Source organism: Heteronotia binoei, chromosome 21 (genome assembly GCF_032191835.1).
Source record: "Heteronotia binoei isolate CCM8104 ecotype False Entrance Well chromosome 21, APGP_CSIRO_Hbin_v1, whole genome shotgun sequence".
NCBI classification, from domain to species: Eukaryota; Metazoa; Chordata; class Lepidosauria; order Squamata; family Gekkonidae; genus Heteronotia; species Heteronotia binoei.
This window is the reverse complement of record NC_083243.1, coordinates 163016178-163035130: the sequence shown is the minus strand read 5'-3', so window position 1 is coordinate 163035130 and position 18953 is coordinate 163016178. Positions and strand designations below refer to the sequence as shown.

Sequence of the window (18953 nt, the reverse complement as noted above, 5' to 3'; positions counted from 1 at the left end):
CCTTCCATCCATAGGAAATAATGAGGGATATGGGGCACCTTCTTTGGGGGCTCATAGAATTGGACCCCGTGGTCCAATCTTTTTGAAACTTGGAGGGTATTCGGGGGAGAGGCACTGGATGCTATGCTGAAAGTTTGGTGCCTCTACCTCAAAAAACTGCTGTCTCAGAGCCCCAGATACCCGTGGATTGATTCTCCATTATTTTCTATGGGAATAAGTCTCCATACTAGGGAATAATAGAGTGCCCAGCAGACATTTCCCTCCCCTCCACCTGCTTTCTGATGACCTTGGGAGGTGGGAGGGCCTCCAAACCAGGTATCCCCTGCCCCCACCTGGGAATTGAGCAACCAAAAAAGAGCAATGTGGGTACTGGAGCAGGGAATAAAGGTTACAATTCAGAAAGCCTGCAACCATGTGAAGAAAGTTCCTAGGTCTTCGATGTTTGACGGGTCCCTTCATCGGACCAATGATAGGATAGGAGTTGCAGGAAGCCTGTCATGTGCTTTTCAGTACTCTAATCTATCTTATTCTATCCAGAATGTTATTAAGAAATTTTGGTTTCTGGTTCAAGACTTGCCAGGGTGCCAGAGGTTCCCAAAAATTGGTTATAGAAGAATGGGAGACATCCTGGTAAGATCCGATTTTTCTCAACACAATACAGGAGACAATAGAGAAAATGGGGGTCACTTCAAATGCAGGACTTGTTCTGCTTGCTCTCTATCCTTAGAACTGAGAAAAATTATACATCCAGATACAGGTTTTAAGATATCTCTCCGTGATACTACTACCTGTTCAACTAAACAGTGTACTTACATCTTGCAATGGCTGTGCCCCAAAATCTACGTGGGAAATACGACACGTGCTATCCGGACACATATTCTAGAACATAAATCTGGAATTTAAAACTTAGTGACTGATGCTCCCCTCGTGGGTCATTTTAGGGACCTCTAGCACAACCCTAACTCCCTCAGATTTTTGGTTACAGAGAAATTTCCTTTAAAATTGCAGGGTAAAGTCGATGTCACTAAATGGTTGCTCAGACGTGAAATGAAGCGGATATTTTTACTGCAGACCTTAACACCTAAAGGTTTGAATAATGACTGGGATCAATCTCGCTTTTTGTAATCTTGTTTTTACAATCTTGCTTTTTATAACTTTTCTAGCTGTTTGTAACCATTGGTTTCTGTATCTGATGACTATGTATGGAAGTATCTAAAAACTCTTAAGAATGATAACGGATAATGTATCTTGGAAGGAAACACTGTCAAATTCTTTGTTATCTCTTTAAAAAACTTTAAATTGCATGCACCTGGCTTTAAAAGTAATGCCTCACTCAGAGGATTAGGAAATGAAACCATACCCAATGGACATTGTTGTAAGCAATAGCATTGAAATTAGATTAATCATTCTTCTAGAAAGGTATGATTTTTTCTGCTTTGGGGACAACCTTTTAAGCATGTTCTAAGTTTTTTTTAAATCTTTGTGTTTGTGTCCTTTACAAAGTTTACATATCCACCACCTGGTATTACATTTTATGACACACATGGCTCGGCCTGACAAGGTCTCATTTATGTCAGATCCAGCCCTCAACCAAAGGAGTTCGACAGTCCCAGTCCAATTTTTCAAAAATTCACAATGAACTATTTAAATACATGGTGACAGCGGCAAGAGAGGTATTTGCATTTAAATGGAAAGCTGAATTATGCCTAGAATTGATTGGAAAAATAAATTAACTGGTTATATGACAATGGCAAAGCTAACATCTTACTTGTGCAATAGACCAGAATCTGAATTTCAAGAAAAATGGAATGTACTTTTTGCACATATTGATCAAAATTAGGTTGAAAAGCTTTAACGTTTAAAGTAAGAATAAAATTATAAAATGCAGAAGGATTAAGAGACAGAATTGAACAACGTATGTTTAAAACATTTATGCTTACAATGACCCAAGGTCGGAAATGTTAGAATTATTAGGAATGAAGATGTAATTGTATGTAGACCAGACGAAATCAAAAGTATATAAGTAATTTGTACATTTCAAAGTAAGATGTGTTCAACAACTTTCTAGATAGAAAAATGGTATTAGTTACAATTTATTAGACAATACTGAAGATTAAAAATTATTATTTTTCTTTGATTTTATGCTTTCAATGACCAAAATATGACTGCTTACGTATAAATGAAACTCTGTGGTATTTCTATCTTATCTTACCTTTTTCAATGTTTGTATTGTTTATATAAAATAAAAACATACCATATGCTTTAATACCAGAAGTATAATTTGAGCTGAACAAAATACTATCATTAAGAGCTGAACAAAATACTATCAACACTTCTGTCTTTTGTCAGACAACAGTTTCTACACAAACATCTGCAACAGATGAATGAAGAGTAATAGTGCAAACCAAAACAAGTTCAATATGGAATAGGTGGCCAGCTATTGTCCTAAAACTCATGTGGGCATGCCACTGAACGCATTATCTGTTCAGGATCTCAGCCTATAGAACAGCTTAGTACTGAATCCAATTCAGTGTACATTTTTATATACCCTTCAGGTATTAAAAACTTAAAATTGGTACTTCAAATAAATAATTTGCACTATGCAGTTCTACCTAAAAGTACTCTGTTCCTCAATTGCCTAATTAGTCCACCATTAGCTCTGGGGGGAAAGACAAAGATATTTTTTTCCTTAGCTTGCTAAAGCAAAGGGGTCAAAGAGTTACTCTTTGAAGAAGCTCACCATGCTATAGAATTCCATGCCACAGAAGGCCCATCTAGCCCTCTCTCTAATGGCCTTTAGGTGCCAGGTTTGACACATGGCTATTTCAGCACACCTTTTACCTAGTTTAGTAACTTGTTCTTTCTGGTATATCAATATGCCATTTTGGTTTAATTGCAATTATTGCAGTTTTTTCATTAGTTGAAGCAGTCGTAATCTGGGGCTATTTACTGATTTTATAAGTGTTTGGGATTCCAATATAGGGACAGAAAACATATTCAAATGCTTTTAATGAAATAAAAAGGAGGACTAGACTATTCATGACACAGAAACTGCCACTACTCAGAGAAAGTTCACAGGGGTAGTCTGCTGCAGTTAGTTTTTCAACAGCTTAAAAATTTACTGTAGCACAAAAGCCTTGACCCAAAGCTTGTTCCACAGTAACTGTCTGTCTTCAGAGGTGTCATAAGCCTGTTATTTTGTACAAATAAAATGCTTTATTGAAGTGCAACAGAAGGAGAAAGGAGACTATTACTTACAAGAGCCTTCAGAGCAGTAATATTTCTTGAGTTTCATCATCTTGTTAGCTCTGACTTTATTCAAATTGCTTACTACACCAAGCACATTTTTCAACTATAAATAACTTATAACGACACCCCCAACCAATACAAATTCAAGTGAGAAGAACCATATGTTGGCTTACATGTTTCAGCAAAATGTTGTCTCCAATGGAATCCTGATCCAAGACAGTGCTGTTTTCTGTGCTTTCAAAAGGACTTGCAAGAATCAATGCAACACAAATTTCTACTTGAGTATGTAAAAAGTTATTCCATGTATACTTAAAAAACATATCCTACAGAATAAAAAGAAAGCCAGAAGTCAGAAGTTATTAGAAGATTAACATCCAATGCCCACATAAAAGCCCTAGCAACTAGCTTTACTTGTAGTTTCACATTAAGAACTGTAACAGGACAATAGGATGTACTTTAATTTTTAGCACTCATGTTGCTATCACATAATCAATTCTACACTGAATTAAGGAAAACTTGGAAAAGCCAACAACAACAAAGTTTAGCTCCTGTAAAGACCATTCATATTTTGTATTTAATATTGTATAAGAACGTATCAGTTTAAAGAAATACTGTATTCAGACATTCAGTGACTAAAAAAAGCCTACCTGGGAGGGAAAAAAGTTGCTTCCATAAGTAAGGATATTTTATATCCCTAGCAAATAGATCACTCATGTGAATAACTGCTTGTAAAGATGCAAATGTTATTTCAAGACTTCATGTATCTGCTGCCAGACCATTTCATCACTGAAGTATGAAATAAGCTTTGAGGGCTCCTTTATCTTGATTATGTCAATACTAGAGCGAATTCCAAATTTTCTTCAAAGAAAACCTGTCCTACTTTGAAGTACATCTTATGCAAACTTTTGAACAACCTGTGAACTAATGCAACTCTATTACCTCTACTTCAGTAAATCTAGATTCTGTTATCTGGTGGGAGAGAGATGAAAAGTGGAATCATGGCAAATCAGAGTGCTTACAGAAAAGCAAATGCCTGTGAATAGATGATTTGGTAGCCCAAAGGAAAGGCTAAATAAACAAACAAGGGTCCAAGAAAAGGCTAAATACACAAAGGTCCAAGAAATGACGACGAAATCTTGTAAATAACCAGGTTTTTACTTTAAATAACTATTTTATTGTAGTTTCAGAAGTTGTGTTCTTCTTTACTTGCAACTCGTTGTTCAACCCCTTAGATGCCTTCAGTGAATAATTTTTCCAACTAAATATCATAAAATATCAAAATATAGATTGCTTCTTAAAAACGAAGTGCATCTGACAGGAGTGGAAGGAAATGCAAATATGTGTGCTCTCTTCCCCTATAGCTGTTCAAAAGCCTCCCTCCTCCTATTATTTGCCCCCTTGAGGGCAGGTAAACACCTCTGCTCATTTGCTGTAGCCCGCACAAGCAAGGTCATAGTCTCTCCCTCATCTGCATTTCAGTATTTTAAAAAATATGTGGGAGCTCCATTTTCAGATTTTCCGCATTTGGACCTCAAACAAACAACAGAAAGACTGATAGCTTTTATTCAAGTGGGTAGCTGTGTTAGTCTGAAATAGCAGAACAAAGTTTGAAAAAACCAATGAAGTTTTACTCAGGGTATAAACTTTCATATGCACATTTATTCAGACACAGTGAAACAGAATTTCCTCAGCCATTACATATAGAAAGGGAAGGTAAGTTAGTTACCATGAAGGGCCAATAAGAGTCAAGACAGAGACAGAAACAAAATTGGAAGTTACTAGTCCATATGTATAAGTAGAGAATGAGCAGTAAATTATCACACAGCATAATGAAGATGTTTAACAGATGCCATTCGTCTCCTCTGAAGCATGGTGCTTTACTTGCGACTCGTTATTCAACCCCGTATCTCACTACATATGCTAACTTCATTTAGCCCTTACATCTGCATTCTCACCAGTCCCTTAGAAGGGCCACTTTATCTCTTATTTGAAATAATACATTAGAATAGTAGATTGTAATGTAAAGTAATGAACAGTAGAAATTGCAATGTATTTCTCTGGTCTGGGGACAGGGGAGATAAATCTGTGCAACCAACTGTCCCACTATAAAGATGCTATAAAGTCACTTCTATGCTTGAGAGAAGATGAATGGCAAACATCTTCATCAGGGCTTTTTTTTGTATCAGGAACTTCTTTGCATAATAGGTCACATACCCCCTGATGTAGCCAATCCTCTTGGAGCTTTGTAGGGCTCTTAGTACAGGGCCTACTGTAAGTTCCAGGAGGATTGGCTACATCAGGGGTGTGTGGCCTAATATGCAACTGAGATCCTGCTACAAAAAAGCCCTGATCTTCATTATGCTGTATGATAATTTACTGCTCACCCTCTACCTATATGTATGGGCAGGTAGTTTTTAATTTTGTTTCTGTCGCTGTATTGATTCTAATTGGCCCTTCCTGGCAATTACACCCTCTGCCATCCTCTATATTATGATTGAGGAAATTCTGCTTCACTGTAGTTGAGAAGTGTAATTGCACACAAAAGCTTACACCTTGAATAAAACTTTGTTGGTCTTAAAGGTGCCACTAGACTCAAACTTTGTTCTAGAAGAAGAATTGCAGATTTATACCCTGCCCTTCTCCCTGAATCAGAGACTCAGAGCGGCTTACAATCTCCCATGTCTTCTCCCCCCACAACAGGCACCCTGTTAGGTGGGTGGGGCTGAGAGGGCTCTCACAGCAGCTGCCCTTTCAAGGACAACCTCTGCTAGAGCTATGGCTAACCCAAGGCCCTTCCAGCAGGTGCAAGTGGAGGAGTGGGGAATCAAACCCGGTTCTCCCTGATAAGAGTCCACATATTTAACCACTACACCAAACTGGCTCTTTAAAATGCTTTTATGTTACTCAAGGAAACTAGATGACAGCCTATAATCTGTGTCTTGGGTAAATTAGCAGAATTGTGATCTACTGCCACACTTTAAAAAAGAACATTGTCATCTAAAGAAAGATAAACAGAAAAGATAATTTTGTATGTTATATTCTTACCAGTATAACTCCTATGCTATTGAGCTCTATAAGCTCCAAGTTGATGCTGTTTGTATTTGTCTGCAGAAGGCTGGATATTAACCTAATCACATTTAATCTGGTATTCCCTACAGGTGGATCCAACACTCCCCATGTTGTCTTCATTACACTTTTCTACACAAAAAAAAAGTGTTAAACATTAAAAGAGACTTAAGATTTAAAGCAGGCCCAGCACCAGGGTTTTTGGTGCCTTAGGCCACAGAGCCCCCTCCCCCCACCCACAACCTCCTGCCCCACCCCTTAACAGGGACTTACTCCAGTCTCCAGCACGTGCCTGGGAAGGGGGAGGGGGGTTGGAGGCAGTGAGGGTGAGAATGGTGGTGGGCCTCAGCCCCTGCCCTTAGTGGTCCACAGCAGCAGCATGCACTAAGTTGTCTGGAATGACTGAGAACCAAAGCTTCTCCCCCTATCCACATCCACCTGAAATATTCCACCCTCTCCTCTGCTTTTAAGATAGGCAGGAGAATTGCCCTGGCCACACCATCAAGCAGCCTGGATGCTGCAAGCACTGCAATAGTTTTGAAATTTCCCCCTGCAGGATGCTGCCGCACTTGCCTTGTTCCCTTCCACACTTTGCTTCATTTGCCCTGTTCATCCCTCCCACAGTCTCCCCACCTCATTACCTTATTGCAGTGGTAATAGTCCAAGGGCCCCAAGAAAGTGGGCTCAGCCCTGGCCAAAGAACTAACATGCCAGCGGTGTGCGCTGAAGGAGAAAGAGGTGGCGGCAGCAGCAAGAGGAAGCTCCAGCAGGGCAATGGGATGGCCACAGAGAGGTGGCTGAGAAGGGAGAAGGAAGCGATGGACTCTCCCCCTCTGGATGCAGTGCCACTGCTGCCACTCTCCCACCTCAGACGCAGGCCGAGCCCCACCTCTTCTCTCTGTACACAGCATGCCGGGAGGTGGACCTCTCTGCCCACCTGCTGTTCCTACTACAATTCCCATGCGGCTCCTCCACCCTGGCCAAGCTCAGGGATGGCTGCTATGCCTGCCAGGGGCTATGTGGAGGAACAAAGTGCATCTGCCACCCTACTGGAAAGGGCCAGGCAGCTACTGTGGCTCCCCCTTTTGCGGGCTGTGCAAGGGAGGCATGCAGGAGCTTCTCCTGCTGCCAGATGGTGATATAGGCAGCTGCCTACTTTGTCGACTGGGACGCACCAGCCCTCGATTAAAGGATGACATGATGATGATAACAACAACAACAATGTCGACATGGCCAAGTCTGCAACTTCCTGCACACTACTTACGGAAGAAAAACAATTTTAGTTCCACAGATTGTTTTCTATGACAATAATTAAATTGGAAAACTTAACACAGATATAATAGAAGGTTCACTAACAAGCTTGCCAATAATGAAAGCCCTTCCTCCTGAATATTTGTGAGATGAAGAGAATATGAACGGAAGGGTTCATCCCTCAAGATCTGGTTTCACTTGGCATGACATTTCAGAGAAAGCTACCAGAATTTGGACACATTCTTGTTGCTCTGTCACCAGCATTCCTGCACTGGTAGCTCAACAATGTAAAGAGGCAGGAAGAACTGACACAATTGCTGAGGCAAGACGTATGCTCTCTGCATTCCTGCAAGATCTGGGGATATTGTTGGACTTTGGGGTGGCAGGGGAGAGTGAAACACTGAACTTACCATGATGGTTTCTTCTATCAGTTGATTAGAAAGCATCCTTGTATGGGTTGTGTCCCCTCCTTGCTCCCTGGGCAGGGCGTTTGCAAATTTTCTGCAAAGACTTTCACTGTCCTGCAGAGACCCTCAATCCTCCCAGTTCATGTCTTACCAAGCATCAGAGGATGATGAATCCATCTCTAGTCTGCAACCCTAAATGGAGACAGACTTATCCCTGGAGACTGGTAACTGGAGATACCATAAGGCTGTTGAATATATGAGGGGAAAAACTGATAGACTCCTGTGTCAATATAGAGCGTTCCTCTCTGAATCTTACTCCACCAACCTGGGCAAAAGAAGGTACCTTTCAATGCACTGATGAGAACAAAACCCTCACTGTAAGTACAATGTATCATTCTCTGTCAGCAGAGGAAGGTATCATTGTCTGGGACACTGGAAAGCTTTATCATCCTAGGGAGAAGGCTCAGCTGAGGCAGCTGTGGCCCTTTTCAAACAAAATTTGTATTCCATTCTAGTAACTGGTTGCTAATGGATTTTTCCCTGTCATTTCAGACAGACCCGTTTTAATAACTGGCTGCCAGCAGAATTTATTTATCTGTACGCACAAGCCTGCTTGAGTCAGGTTAGCAAAGTGTGGTTGAGCCACTTTTGAGGGAAACTGCTTTCTTCTGTTTCTCCCCCGCTACCCTTTTTCGCCACATAATCTTCCTTGGACTTTTTTGGGGGGTGGGGGGACATTCTAAGTTGTGACATAGTGCTAAACCTATATAACACTTCAGTGTTATAGTGGCAGCAAACATCCTGATGTTCACCCATCCATGCAGCCCATCCATGCCCAGATGCAATTGGCTGGTAAGTAACTTGTTGCCAAGTGAGCAAAGGTATATCTCTCAGGGAACCAAACCTTTTCTCTTTGTGGGTTGAAGCTGGAGAATGGCTTGTGTGCTTACCTGTGAGCCTACTGCTCTTTCAAATCATGGTGTCTATCTCTACTGTGGTAGGGACTGCATAGTTACTCTTTATGGAGTGCTTCTGCGCATACTTTGTCGGTCTGCGCAGAGACCTAGGATGTGTTTGGCAAGTGGTCTGTTCTACAAGTACTGCTGAAGGGCATCTTTGAGAGCATGAGCACCATTCTTCTCAGTCCGTAGGGTCCCTTATCACTGATAGGTCAAACCACATGGCAATGACTGGTGGAACAATTGTGTGATGGTCAGATGGTGTGATCAAGAGTGTCTGGACAATTTCTGAATGTCTTGGGCCACTTTCTTTGAAACTGTTGACACCTTGAGGCATTGTTTGGAGCACCAAGACACCCACATGCACCCTTTTCTATTCCTGTGGGGAAAAGATTGGGGATTGCTCTGTGGTACCTCGCCAATCAGAATTGCTACAGAGAACTCCAAGAGCAGTTTGGCATAGGGCTGTCAACGGCTTCTCTGATAGTCAAAGAGGAACACTTGGGCAGATGTCCTCCAAATTCATTGTTGTTAGAGCCTCATCAAAAAACAATTATTGAGAAAACACCTCACAATGAACAAAAGAAGCTGGCTCATCATCTTCCAAAGTGATACTGCATGCCAGTTTCTTGAGCTTCATACCAGCCTCTCCTTTCAGGATGCTGTATAACTCCCTATAATAGGGACATATGGCTGCTGAACTCCAGACCGTGAATTATGAACTACCACTCGCTTGTACTCAAGCTGCAAAGTTTTTGTTTTTGTGCGGCATATCTCAGGTGTCCGCTTATGGCTATGCCTGGACATCATCTCCAAAATCCTCACTTTAATACCTGTAAGCCTGCTGGATTCTCTCTTCCCCCAAAATGCAAGGAGGTTAAGAGTTTCCTTCTACTAAGCTACCCACTTAACCCACTCATCCAATAAGACTAGCCTCACAGATAAACACACAAAAACACTTGCCAACTTCAACCCACAAAGAGAAGTTTGCCTCCCTGAGATCTATACCTGTGATCCACTTGGCAACAAGTCACTTACCAGCCAATTGCATCTGGGAATGGATGGGTGAACATCAGAATGTCTGCTACAGATGCTTTCTTAGATTCAGGTGCATAGCCATGTTGGTCTGAAGCAGAACAAATTTTTAGTCCAGTGGCACCAATAAGACCAACAAAGTTAAGACACTTTCTTAGGTTAGCAATATCTGTCACACCAATCATAGATGCCCCGAACACCTGCTGCCCAATGAGCTACTTCTCTCCTCTTGTTTCCAAGTAACAGCAGCAGTGATCTCACTGTATCAATGTAGCGCTTGAGATGCCTTAACTCCACTGAGTCAATGGAGACAAGGTATTGCAGTAGTGCTGCAACAGCACTGAAGTGCTATATCGGTACAATGCTACAGCACTCAAAACATTTTTTTAAAAAGTCCAAGGAATGGACCAATAGACCAGAGGGTCTCCATGCAAAATCTTCTCCTCCTCACCAGACCGTTAAGGTACTTGTGAGCCAGAAGTATAGGACACAGCACTGCCTAGTTGTCTGGCACACCTATGTAGCCTGAGTAGAATAAAACTAAGTGAAGGCAAACACCTGGAGTTAGCCTCTCACTGGATGATAGCCAAAAGGCTGTTTTCCTGCACTAGTGGATCAGGAACCCAGACACATAAATTATGATCTGTTCCAAGCTGCTTGTGGAATCTGGAAGCCCTATGCTGGAAAAATCCTTTGGATGCATGAAAGGAATTTTGGCCTGTTGAATCTTTTCTCATCTTTTTCATAAGACAAGATTAAAGCAAAGGACAATACAGGAGTCTATGTTGCACAGTATCCATAATAATGTCTGCAGAGAATTCAGAGGCTTGCTTGGTTATAAGAAGTTTTGCAGTGACCCTATTGCGTCAAGAGCTACATTTTGTAGGGGCTCCTGTTGAAAAGGAGGTTCTGGAGGAGGCCAACAGCAAGGGCAGAGACCCTGTAGCTTTGAGGGAGACATCATGACTTCTGACACTTTAGTCTCTGATGGTGACTCTGTTTCTGGATAGGACTCCACCTGAAACCATGACTGACAGATCCACGAGCAGTAACTCCAGGGCTGCCATAGTGGGGGGAGCATGATGGAGGGACTTTCAGCACTGGTACCTGCCCCGGCTTCCAGGTCACACGGTGTCGGCAGGATGCAAGGCCAAGCTTGAAAGAGCTTCAAGAAGCTCTATCAATGGACCCATCTACCACTGGTGTTTTGGAGCAGGAAAGGGATGACTATATGCACCCTGTCCCTGCTGGTATTTAAGTGGGGGACAGGAGAATGGCAGAAGAGAAATTGAGACAGCTGGTGAAGAAATCTGGCATGTTTCCTTAGGGGGGTATGGGGAGCCTTGAGGCTGCTTGTCTTGCAAATCTTATGCTACAGTGACCTTCCCCAGAAGGCATAAAAAATCCTCCCATCAGAACAGCTTGGTAGAGGCAGCTGTCTTCCCTGACTGTTCCCCCATCCTAATCTAAAGCCAAGGAGTCTAAAGCCAGGATTAAGTGCAGTGATTCCAACTGGTCAAAGGGAGCAAAGTGTCTAGTTCTGTAGTGGGGAAGAATGCTGGCCTTGTAGTCTACTCGGCCTAGAAGAAGGTGATACCTATCTCCATGGACAGTTCTGCAATCCAGGTAATAGAAACCAGGTCCCAGTAGGGAACAGCAATGCAGCCTTGCTGAGTCCCTCACTTCTCTCTCTTGGGGAGGGAAATGAGAAGATGAAGGGGAGGGGGATGAGTCCTCATCCTTCCATCTATGGTATTTGATTTTTTTGGGGGGGGGGATCCTTTTTAATGTCCTTCGTCCAGGTGAAATGAAGCCCCATAAGAATAACTGGGAGAGGGAAAGAAGGTACCCCCCTCAAAAAAAAATGAGCCCCCTCCCTTTGTCCCCCACTGTCTTGCAGATCCCTTTTCATAACTGAGGAATATGATGGGCTGGGGAATGCCATTTCAGTGCTGGTACCTGTTGGAGTTTCCTGGTATTTTCTAGTCGGCAGGGTGAGCCACTGGCTCAAATGAAATGCCGATAGCTCCACCAAAGCGCCTTGTCTGTCACTGGTGCTTTGGAGCAGGAAAAGGCCTGCTGTTCATTTCCCATCCCTGCTGGTGTTCCTGCAGAAAAGGGGACAGCAGCAGCAGAAGAGGTACTGGTTGTTACTTTAGCAGCTAGTCCCAGAGCCTCAAAGGGGGGACTGACTGAGAGTAACTGTCTCAACAGGCCCACCTTCCACTGGTGCTGTAGCAGGAGAAGCAGAGCAGCAGTGGAAGATACAATGTCATGAGGCTTGTCCCAGGGTCTTGGAATTATGAGCAGCAAAGCTGTCTTCTCATGGTAGCTCAACTCCAGCTAGTGTTGAGTTTGTTCCATTTGCAGCAGCATCTTTTTTGTTTCCACCCTTGGTGTTAGCGAGCAGGAGCTGGCAGGGCAGCTGTCAGTTTCTTGATATGTTCTAGCATTTTCTCTTGCTTTTGTCTTAAATTAGGTGGTAGAGCTTTAGAAATTTATCCAGCCACAGGGAAGACTGAGAGCACCTCCACAGGAGAGTGGAAACCTTTACCAAAAAATGTGTATATGCCTTGTCCACAGAGCAAGCAGAAGGTTCAACCCATACAAGGATCTTACTCCACTGATCATAGAATCATAGAGTTGGAAAGGACCTCCAGGGTCATCTAGTCCAGTCCCCTGCACTATGCACCTGGGACATTCTCCACACAGTATTTAGGGGGCCAGAAACTCTGGCCAAGGATAATGTCTCTGTAGTTCATAAAGTTATCGTGAGTTGACCAGCAAAAAGGAGGAGGAACAAGGGTGAATTAACAACCCCTCTTCTTCAGATGGAGGTCACAACCAGTGATATTTATGTAAGGAGGAAGAACAGTGTACCCTTACCTTCAATTCTTGCTAGAAAATTGAAGGGCTGAACAATGTTCTTAGACACAAGATGGAATGGACTGAAGGGCTGAACAATGTTCTTAGACACGAGATGGAATTGACTGCTTTGGATATGACAATACTGTAGAAAGCAACTGCCTCACTATTCCTATGAAGCTCTGTATCAAAAATAGAACTTTCACATCTTCCTTTCCATAACTTCTTGAAGATGCCAAACTAGTAACATAATTCTACCATATCTTAGGAAAAGAGGGATTCAAAAGTTCTGCTTTGAATGATGCGGAGATGTACAGGAAGTACTGAACATCTGGACTTCTGTGCCCCCACCCTGCTGGCCCTGGGGCCACAGTGGGCGGGCTGGCCCTGAGGCCAGACTCTGGAGCCCAAAAGATTGGGGGCCACTGCATCCGAGGGAGCACTGGTACAGCTTCAATGCCACAACCTACAACTTCATTTGTTTCATACTGTGGGCAGTCTTCTCTTTCTTACATCTTTAAATTCCTCTTTCCATGTTCCCCAAGTATGTTCTGGTCTTGTGTGAATTCGTAGGTTGAAGACACAAGCCAGGGATAACAGACAACCAAAGGCCATAAACAAGCAGAGGTACTCCAAAACAGGATTCAGATACTGAGGCATTTCTATTCTGCACTCAACACTGAGGTTTCATGATGTAATTTTCAACACTAAAAACAAAAATAAATAGATAACAAAAACTAGCAAAATAACATCAATGGCATAAAATCTAGTAACATACAAAAGCAAAGAATAAGATCAGATGTGATATTATAAAAATCTCCAGCCTATCTAATATCCTCCATCCAGGGCTGGCTCACCCACAAGGAAAACTAGGTGGCTGCCTAGGGCGCCGGGACGGGGATGTGTCAAATTGGGCTTCCTCCTCCCGGTGCCCAAAACAACCACCTAGTTTGCCTGCCTGCCTTCCCACAGCCACCACACCCCACCCTTCCTTTCCCTCCGGCCACTCTTCCCCACCCCAGCTCGCCACGACGACGCTGGGCCCTAATGGCAAGGCAGTCACACATTTTTTGAAGGTAGTGCTGCAGAATGCTTCTCCCCCTCCTTTCCGGAACCAGAAGTGAGGGGGAGCGAAACGTCCTGCAGCGCTGCCTTCAAAAAACGCACAGCTGCCTCGCCGGTAGGGCCCAGCATCATCACGGTGAGCTGGAATGGGGAAGAGTGGCAGAAGGAAAGGTTGGGGCTGGTGGTGGGGGGGGGGAGGCTGGCAGGGAGGCAAACAAAGTCCAGCGTTGTCACAGGGAGGGGAAGGGCAGTGGCAGCCGGGGGGGGGGCATGCCGGGCAGGGAGCTGGCCCTGGGGAGCCATGCGCCCCAGGGCCAGCACTGCCTCCATCTAGGAATCCACTGAAGCAGACTCCAAGAAATCACCTCATGTGGTCTGTCACTGCAGGAGGATTGAAACCAAACATCTACAATCAAATGAGAAGACAGCTTGGCAGTTTCTACAGGAAGTGTCCTATTCAAACATAGCATGGACATTCTTGATACTTACTTTGGGGGGCTCCAATAGCAGTTCATGAAAGGATGCAAGTCGTGCTCTTATGGCTTCTAGTACACTCTTGTTGACCATATATGTTGAATGGCTCATACCTGGTGGGCAAATTTCTATATGACCTTCAAATCTATATATACACACACATAAGGAGAAAAATTTTATCCATTAACACAGCAAGTAAGACTACTTAGAAATCAGAAAACAAATTTACAATTGCTCCTGTTAGTATACTCTGGGAATACCTACTTACTGAATTCCAAGATTCAATTCATCTGTCATTTAAACATGACACAATATTTATTCTGTTACTCACTACACTACTCCATAACGTACTATTTTAAGCTGTAATATTTTTCTTACATGCCAAAATACATATTTACATCAAATGAAATTATAAAAAATAGTTGTCATTAAATTTAAAACCGTTTCAAATAGAAATATGGATTTACAACATACATACACACACACACACACACACATATACATATATATATATATATATATATATATATATATATATATATATATATATATATATATATAAATCACTTCCAATTTTGATTAAGATACTGATTATTTCATTTATTCATTCATTTATATCCCCACCTATTTCCACAATGGGGAAACAAAACAGCTTTATGTTGTCATTCCCCTCCCTTCCGTTTTTTCCTCGTAACAGCCCTGCAAGCTAGGGTATGCTAGGAATGTGTGATTGGCCCAATGTCATGCAGCAAGAATTCATAACAGAATGGGGTTTCAAACCTGGGTCTCCCTGACCACTACACCACATTCACTCTGATCAAGATTTCCAACTGACATGAACAGACTCAACACTACAAAGCACCCAATGTTTTTTCAACAATGCATTTCTATTGATTCCAGTCAAGTGTAGCCCTTTAGAAAGCCTGTGCATAAAAATTATTTCAAGAACAGTACGAGAAAGACCAGGAAGATTAACTATTTTATGTAGTAACAATTTACGTGGATTTAAACCATTACATAAATGACATACTGATTCCCCAAAATTGTGGTTATCACTACACAACATGCTGTCTTGAGGAATCAGAAAGCACTTTCCTGCTATCTCAGGAACAAGAAATCAGTATTATCCTGAAACCGGTGATGCGTTCTTAATAAAGCAACCATTTATATTATCTAAAACTTTCGTATTTAAACATTATCAGGCTCATTACGTATGCATAAGCTTTGAAGCTAATTACTATAATGTGCTTTGCCAGGGGCTGCCCTTGAAAACCATCTGGAAACTTCATTCTAGTGCATAAAGTGGCAGCAACTTTGTGACTGGGGCTACTTAGCAACATAATATTATTCCTAGTCCGAGGTCCCATCACTGGCTGCCTATTCCTTTCCAACTCCAATTCAAGGCGCTGGTGTGCTTAGATCTTCAGCTCACATACTTTAAGGACAGCCTCTCTTTGTATGTTCCTATGCTGCAGCTTTGTTCTTCACAGAAAGATCTAGCATTAGTGCTCCCCTCCCCTTTTGTCTAAGGCATGATCTGCAATAGGCCAGGCTGTTTTTCAGAGCCTGCCCCATGTGTGTGGAACAGTCTATTGGAAGAGGTCAGGGCTTCTTTCCCAACCCCCAGCCCATTCTCTGGCAGGCTGTAAAACAGAATTATTCAACAGAGCTTTTGGGGCAGTCTGCTTCTGCGCAAAAGTTGTTTCAAATTATTAAGCACATCCAGTGTTTTTATGTATTTTGTTCTGATTATTTCAATGTTTAACTATTTTTAACTCTGTAACTATAACAGAGTTTCGTTGTATTTTATATAATTGTTATTACCCACCATGGGTCCTGAGCTGGCCAGCAGAAAAGGCAGGCATATAAATATTTTAAATAAAAACAGTGAGCCCAGCATTGGAAAGCAAGTATTTCGCAGTCACATATGATCCTGGAATGCACAGATAATCTTTTGTAAAGGTAATAGGGTGATAGCATAACGCAATGGCTCAGGAAGGCATCTTTATGACGGGAACAGGATTGTAGTCTATGCCACTGGGTATGGTATGTATTATCCTGCTCTTACTGCATTATTTTCTACTTTTGCAATACCATTTTCTGCATAACTTGACATAATATGTCTAGTATCTTCTTGAATTGTTACTAATTTTTGTAATTCTAGTCCTATTGCGCTGCTCATTAGATACCTAATGCAATTTGACCACACTGACTGACACCATGTAATCTGCCTTGAATCTCAGTGAGAAAAGCAGAACATAAACAAAATAACTTTAATTGCCAGTTTTTCAGCCCTTGGAAACATCACAACTGTATATGGACCGCAAACAAATCCTTATAGTTTAATTACTAAATATTTTATATTCTTACTAAAAACATTACTAGTCCTACAACTAACAGCCCAATCCAGACATAAGGGGCGGCTGGCTGCGGCGTGGCTGCTGCACCGTTCGTAGACTTCCTGAGGGCTTTGGCAAGCTTGAGCGTGGGGAGGGGAGAGGCGTAGCTTGCCATGAGGGAGAGTCGCCATGGCAACACCGCTGGCGTTGGCACAAGGGAGGCAGAGGCAGCCGGAGGGGGAGGGCCAGCCCACCCCCCCACATTGGCCAGTCCTGGTGTCGCGGCTCATGACATTCAGGGATGGGGAGAGGCGGCCCCAGAGAGGCTGACAGCCATCCCCAACCCATCCCCAAACAGAGAACGGAGCCAATGATGGGCAGACCATCACAGGCAAAGGAGAGACGTCCCACCAACACGGGGAGGGAACAGGAGTGAGGCTGGGCATGCGCGCACGAGAAGCCTGGCTTGTTGGCGAGGTGGGGGCAAGACAGGGCCACACGGGCCCCTCACATCCTCCTGCTGTCAGAGACTCTGCCAATAGCAGGCAGACAAGCAGGAAGTACCAAGTGCAGGAGTTCACTGTCATAGGCAGTGACTGGAATGTGTGTCTGGGAGTGAGCAGACCAGCAGCAGACACCCCCCGACTCACCCAGAGACCCCGTGTTGCCAACGCCCCCTGCCCTGTGCACAGAACACCTCCCCTGGTGGCCGCGGAACTCAGAGTGCGAGTGCATTGGCTGCAGAACTCTGAGTCCACTTCATCAGCCCCCCCTCTTAGTGCCCTGCTCACAACAGCCCTGTGGGATCGGGTAGGCTGTCAGTCCAGGCAGGCTGAGAGGGCAGCACTCCCCTCCCCTGTCCAGCCACCTGGGGGGGGGACGTGGTGGCTCATAGACCATTCCCTCCCCCCCAAACTAAGTCTGCCCATCCGCCCAGGCATTCCCTTTGAGAGGCCACTGACGAGGGGGGGTTGCCCAGAGAACGTGCAGCAGATGCCAAGCAGGTTTTTAGTTTCAATGAGTGCCTATGGGACATGTCGCTGTTTTTGCAGGCGTGAAGTTGCGCCTCTCAGGGGGTGTGTGTCATGGGTCAAACTGCTCAGGAAGATACCTAAGTTTGGCCATGCCCCCAACTCCACCCCCTCCTCTGCCTGAACGCCGCGCTCCGCCTCACTTCCACCCACGCTCGGGCACAGCCCTCAGGCGCCACTGCCATTGGGTGGAGCGGCGCTCGGGTGAGCCCCGCTCACATAACTCCCCCCCCAGTCGTACGTCGGTGCAGACCCTTCCTGCGCCACGTAGCGGCTCATCTGCTCCCAAAATACTTTCCGCCCCCCACTCTGGATTGTGCTGTAAATCAATTCCAGGATGAATAGCAGAAGAGCAGTTAAACATATGGCTATACCCACAGAACTAGAAGGTGTGCACTTGGTATAAACTGAGCTGAAAAAACATCTGATAAATACCTTATTGGCATTTATTGGATATTTTCTCAGCCAATCACTGTGGAGGGCTAGTGATTTGGTATCTGAAAATGGACACTCCAAAAAATCCTGAAAATATTCTGGATTTTTCAGGGATACAGAGCATTTAAAGTGCTCTCAGTATCTGAAATCCAAGACAAAAAATAAAAAGGAGGGGGAGAAGATGCCTAATGAGCAACTATGATTCTCTGGGATGGAAGTAGAAAAAATAAGAAAAGAAAACCACGTAATGCAAGACAAAATTTCAATAAGGTTATTATTGGCGTATAAGGATAAAAGACAAACTTACGTTGGTCGTCTTGTTTCCAATAATGTAAGCAATATCTGAATTGCACTGACTATTGCAGATTCATTTTTTCCTTTATAAAAAATATTTGACAGCAGCTGCTCTATGATTTCTTTTCTAAAGACAGAAGAAAACTGTTAGAAATGTAATATTCTTTATCACAAATACATTTTGAAGAAGAGACAAGCAAATGGCTTGTCATTTGTTCTCTCTGGCTTGCAAGAGACCCCCCCCCTCAAAAAAAAGGTCAACTATTTTCAATATCAACTGGGCTACGGACCATTTTATATGTAGTGCCAAATTAAGGCATGAAGATTCAGAAAAAGGAAAAATTCAGAACACACATTCCTCTCTGTCAGGTCTTTATTTCAACTTTTCCACAGAAAAACGTAGGGGAACACCAGGGGAAAATCCTGTGAAGTATTTTCTCTTTTGGAATGACTGAAATGCCTTACTCAGAATGTGTACTATGA

General features: G+C 43.3%; 1 protein-coding gene across 3 annotated transcripts in view; it reads right to left on the bottom strand.

Moving 5' to 3' along the window:
- Positions 1–18953, bottom strand: part of PPP6R3 (protein phosphatase 6 regulatory subunit 3) — a 130213-nt gene that overhangs the window by 100364 nt on the left and 10896 nt on the right. For all 3 annotated transcript variants that reach the window (XM_060262922.1, XM_060262923.1, XM_060262924.1), the window contains exons 7-10: positions 18484–18597; positions 14387–14516; positions 6295–6447; positions 3423–3572 (exon numbers count right to left, since the gene is read on the bottom strand). In XM_060262922.1, coding sequence (XP_060118905.1) covers positions 3423–3572; positions 6295–6447; positions 14387–14516; positions 18484–18597 — 547 coding nt within the window. The remainder of the gene's footprint in view (positions 1–3422; positions 3573–6294; positions 6448–14386; positions 14517–18483; positions 18598–18953) is intronic.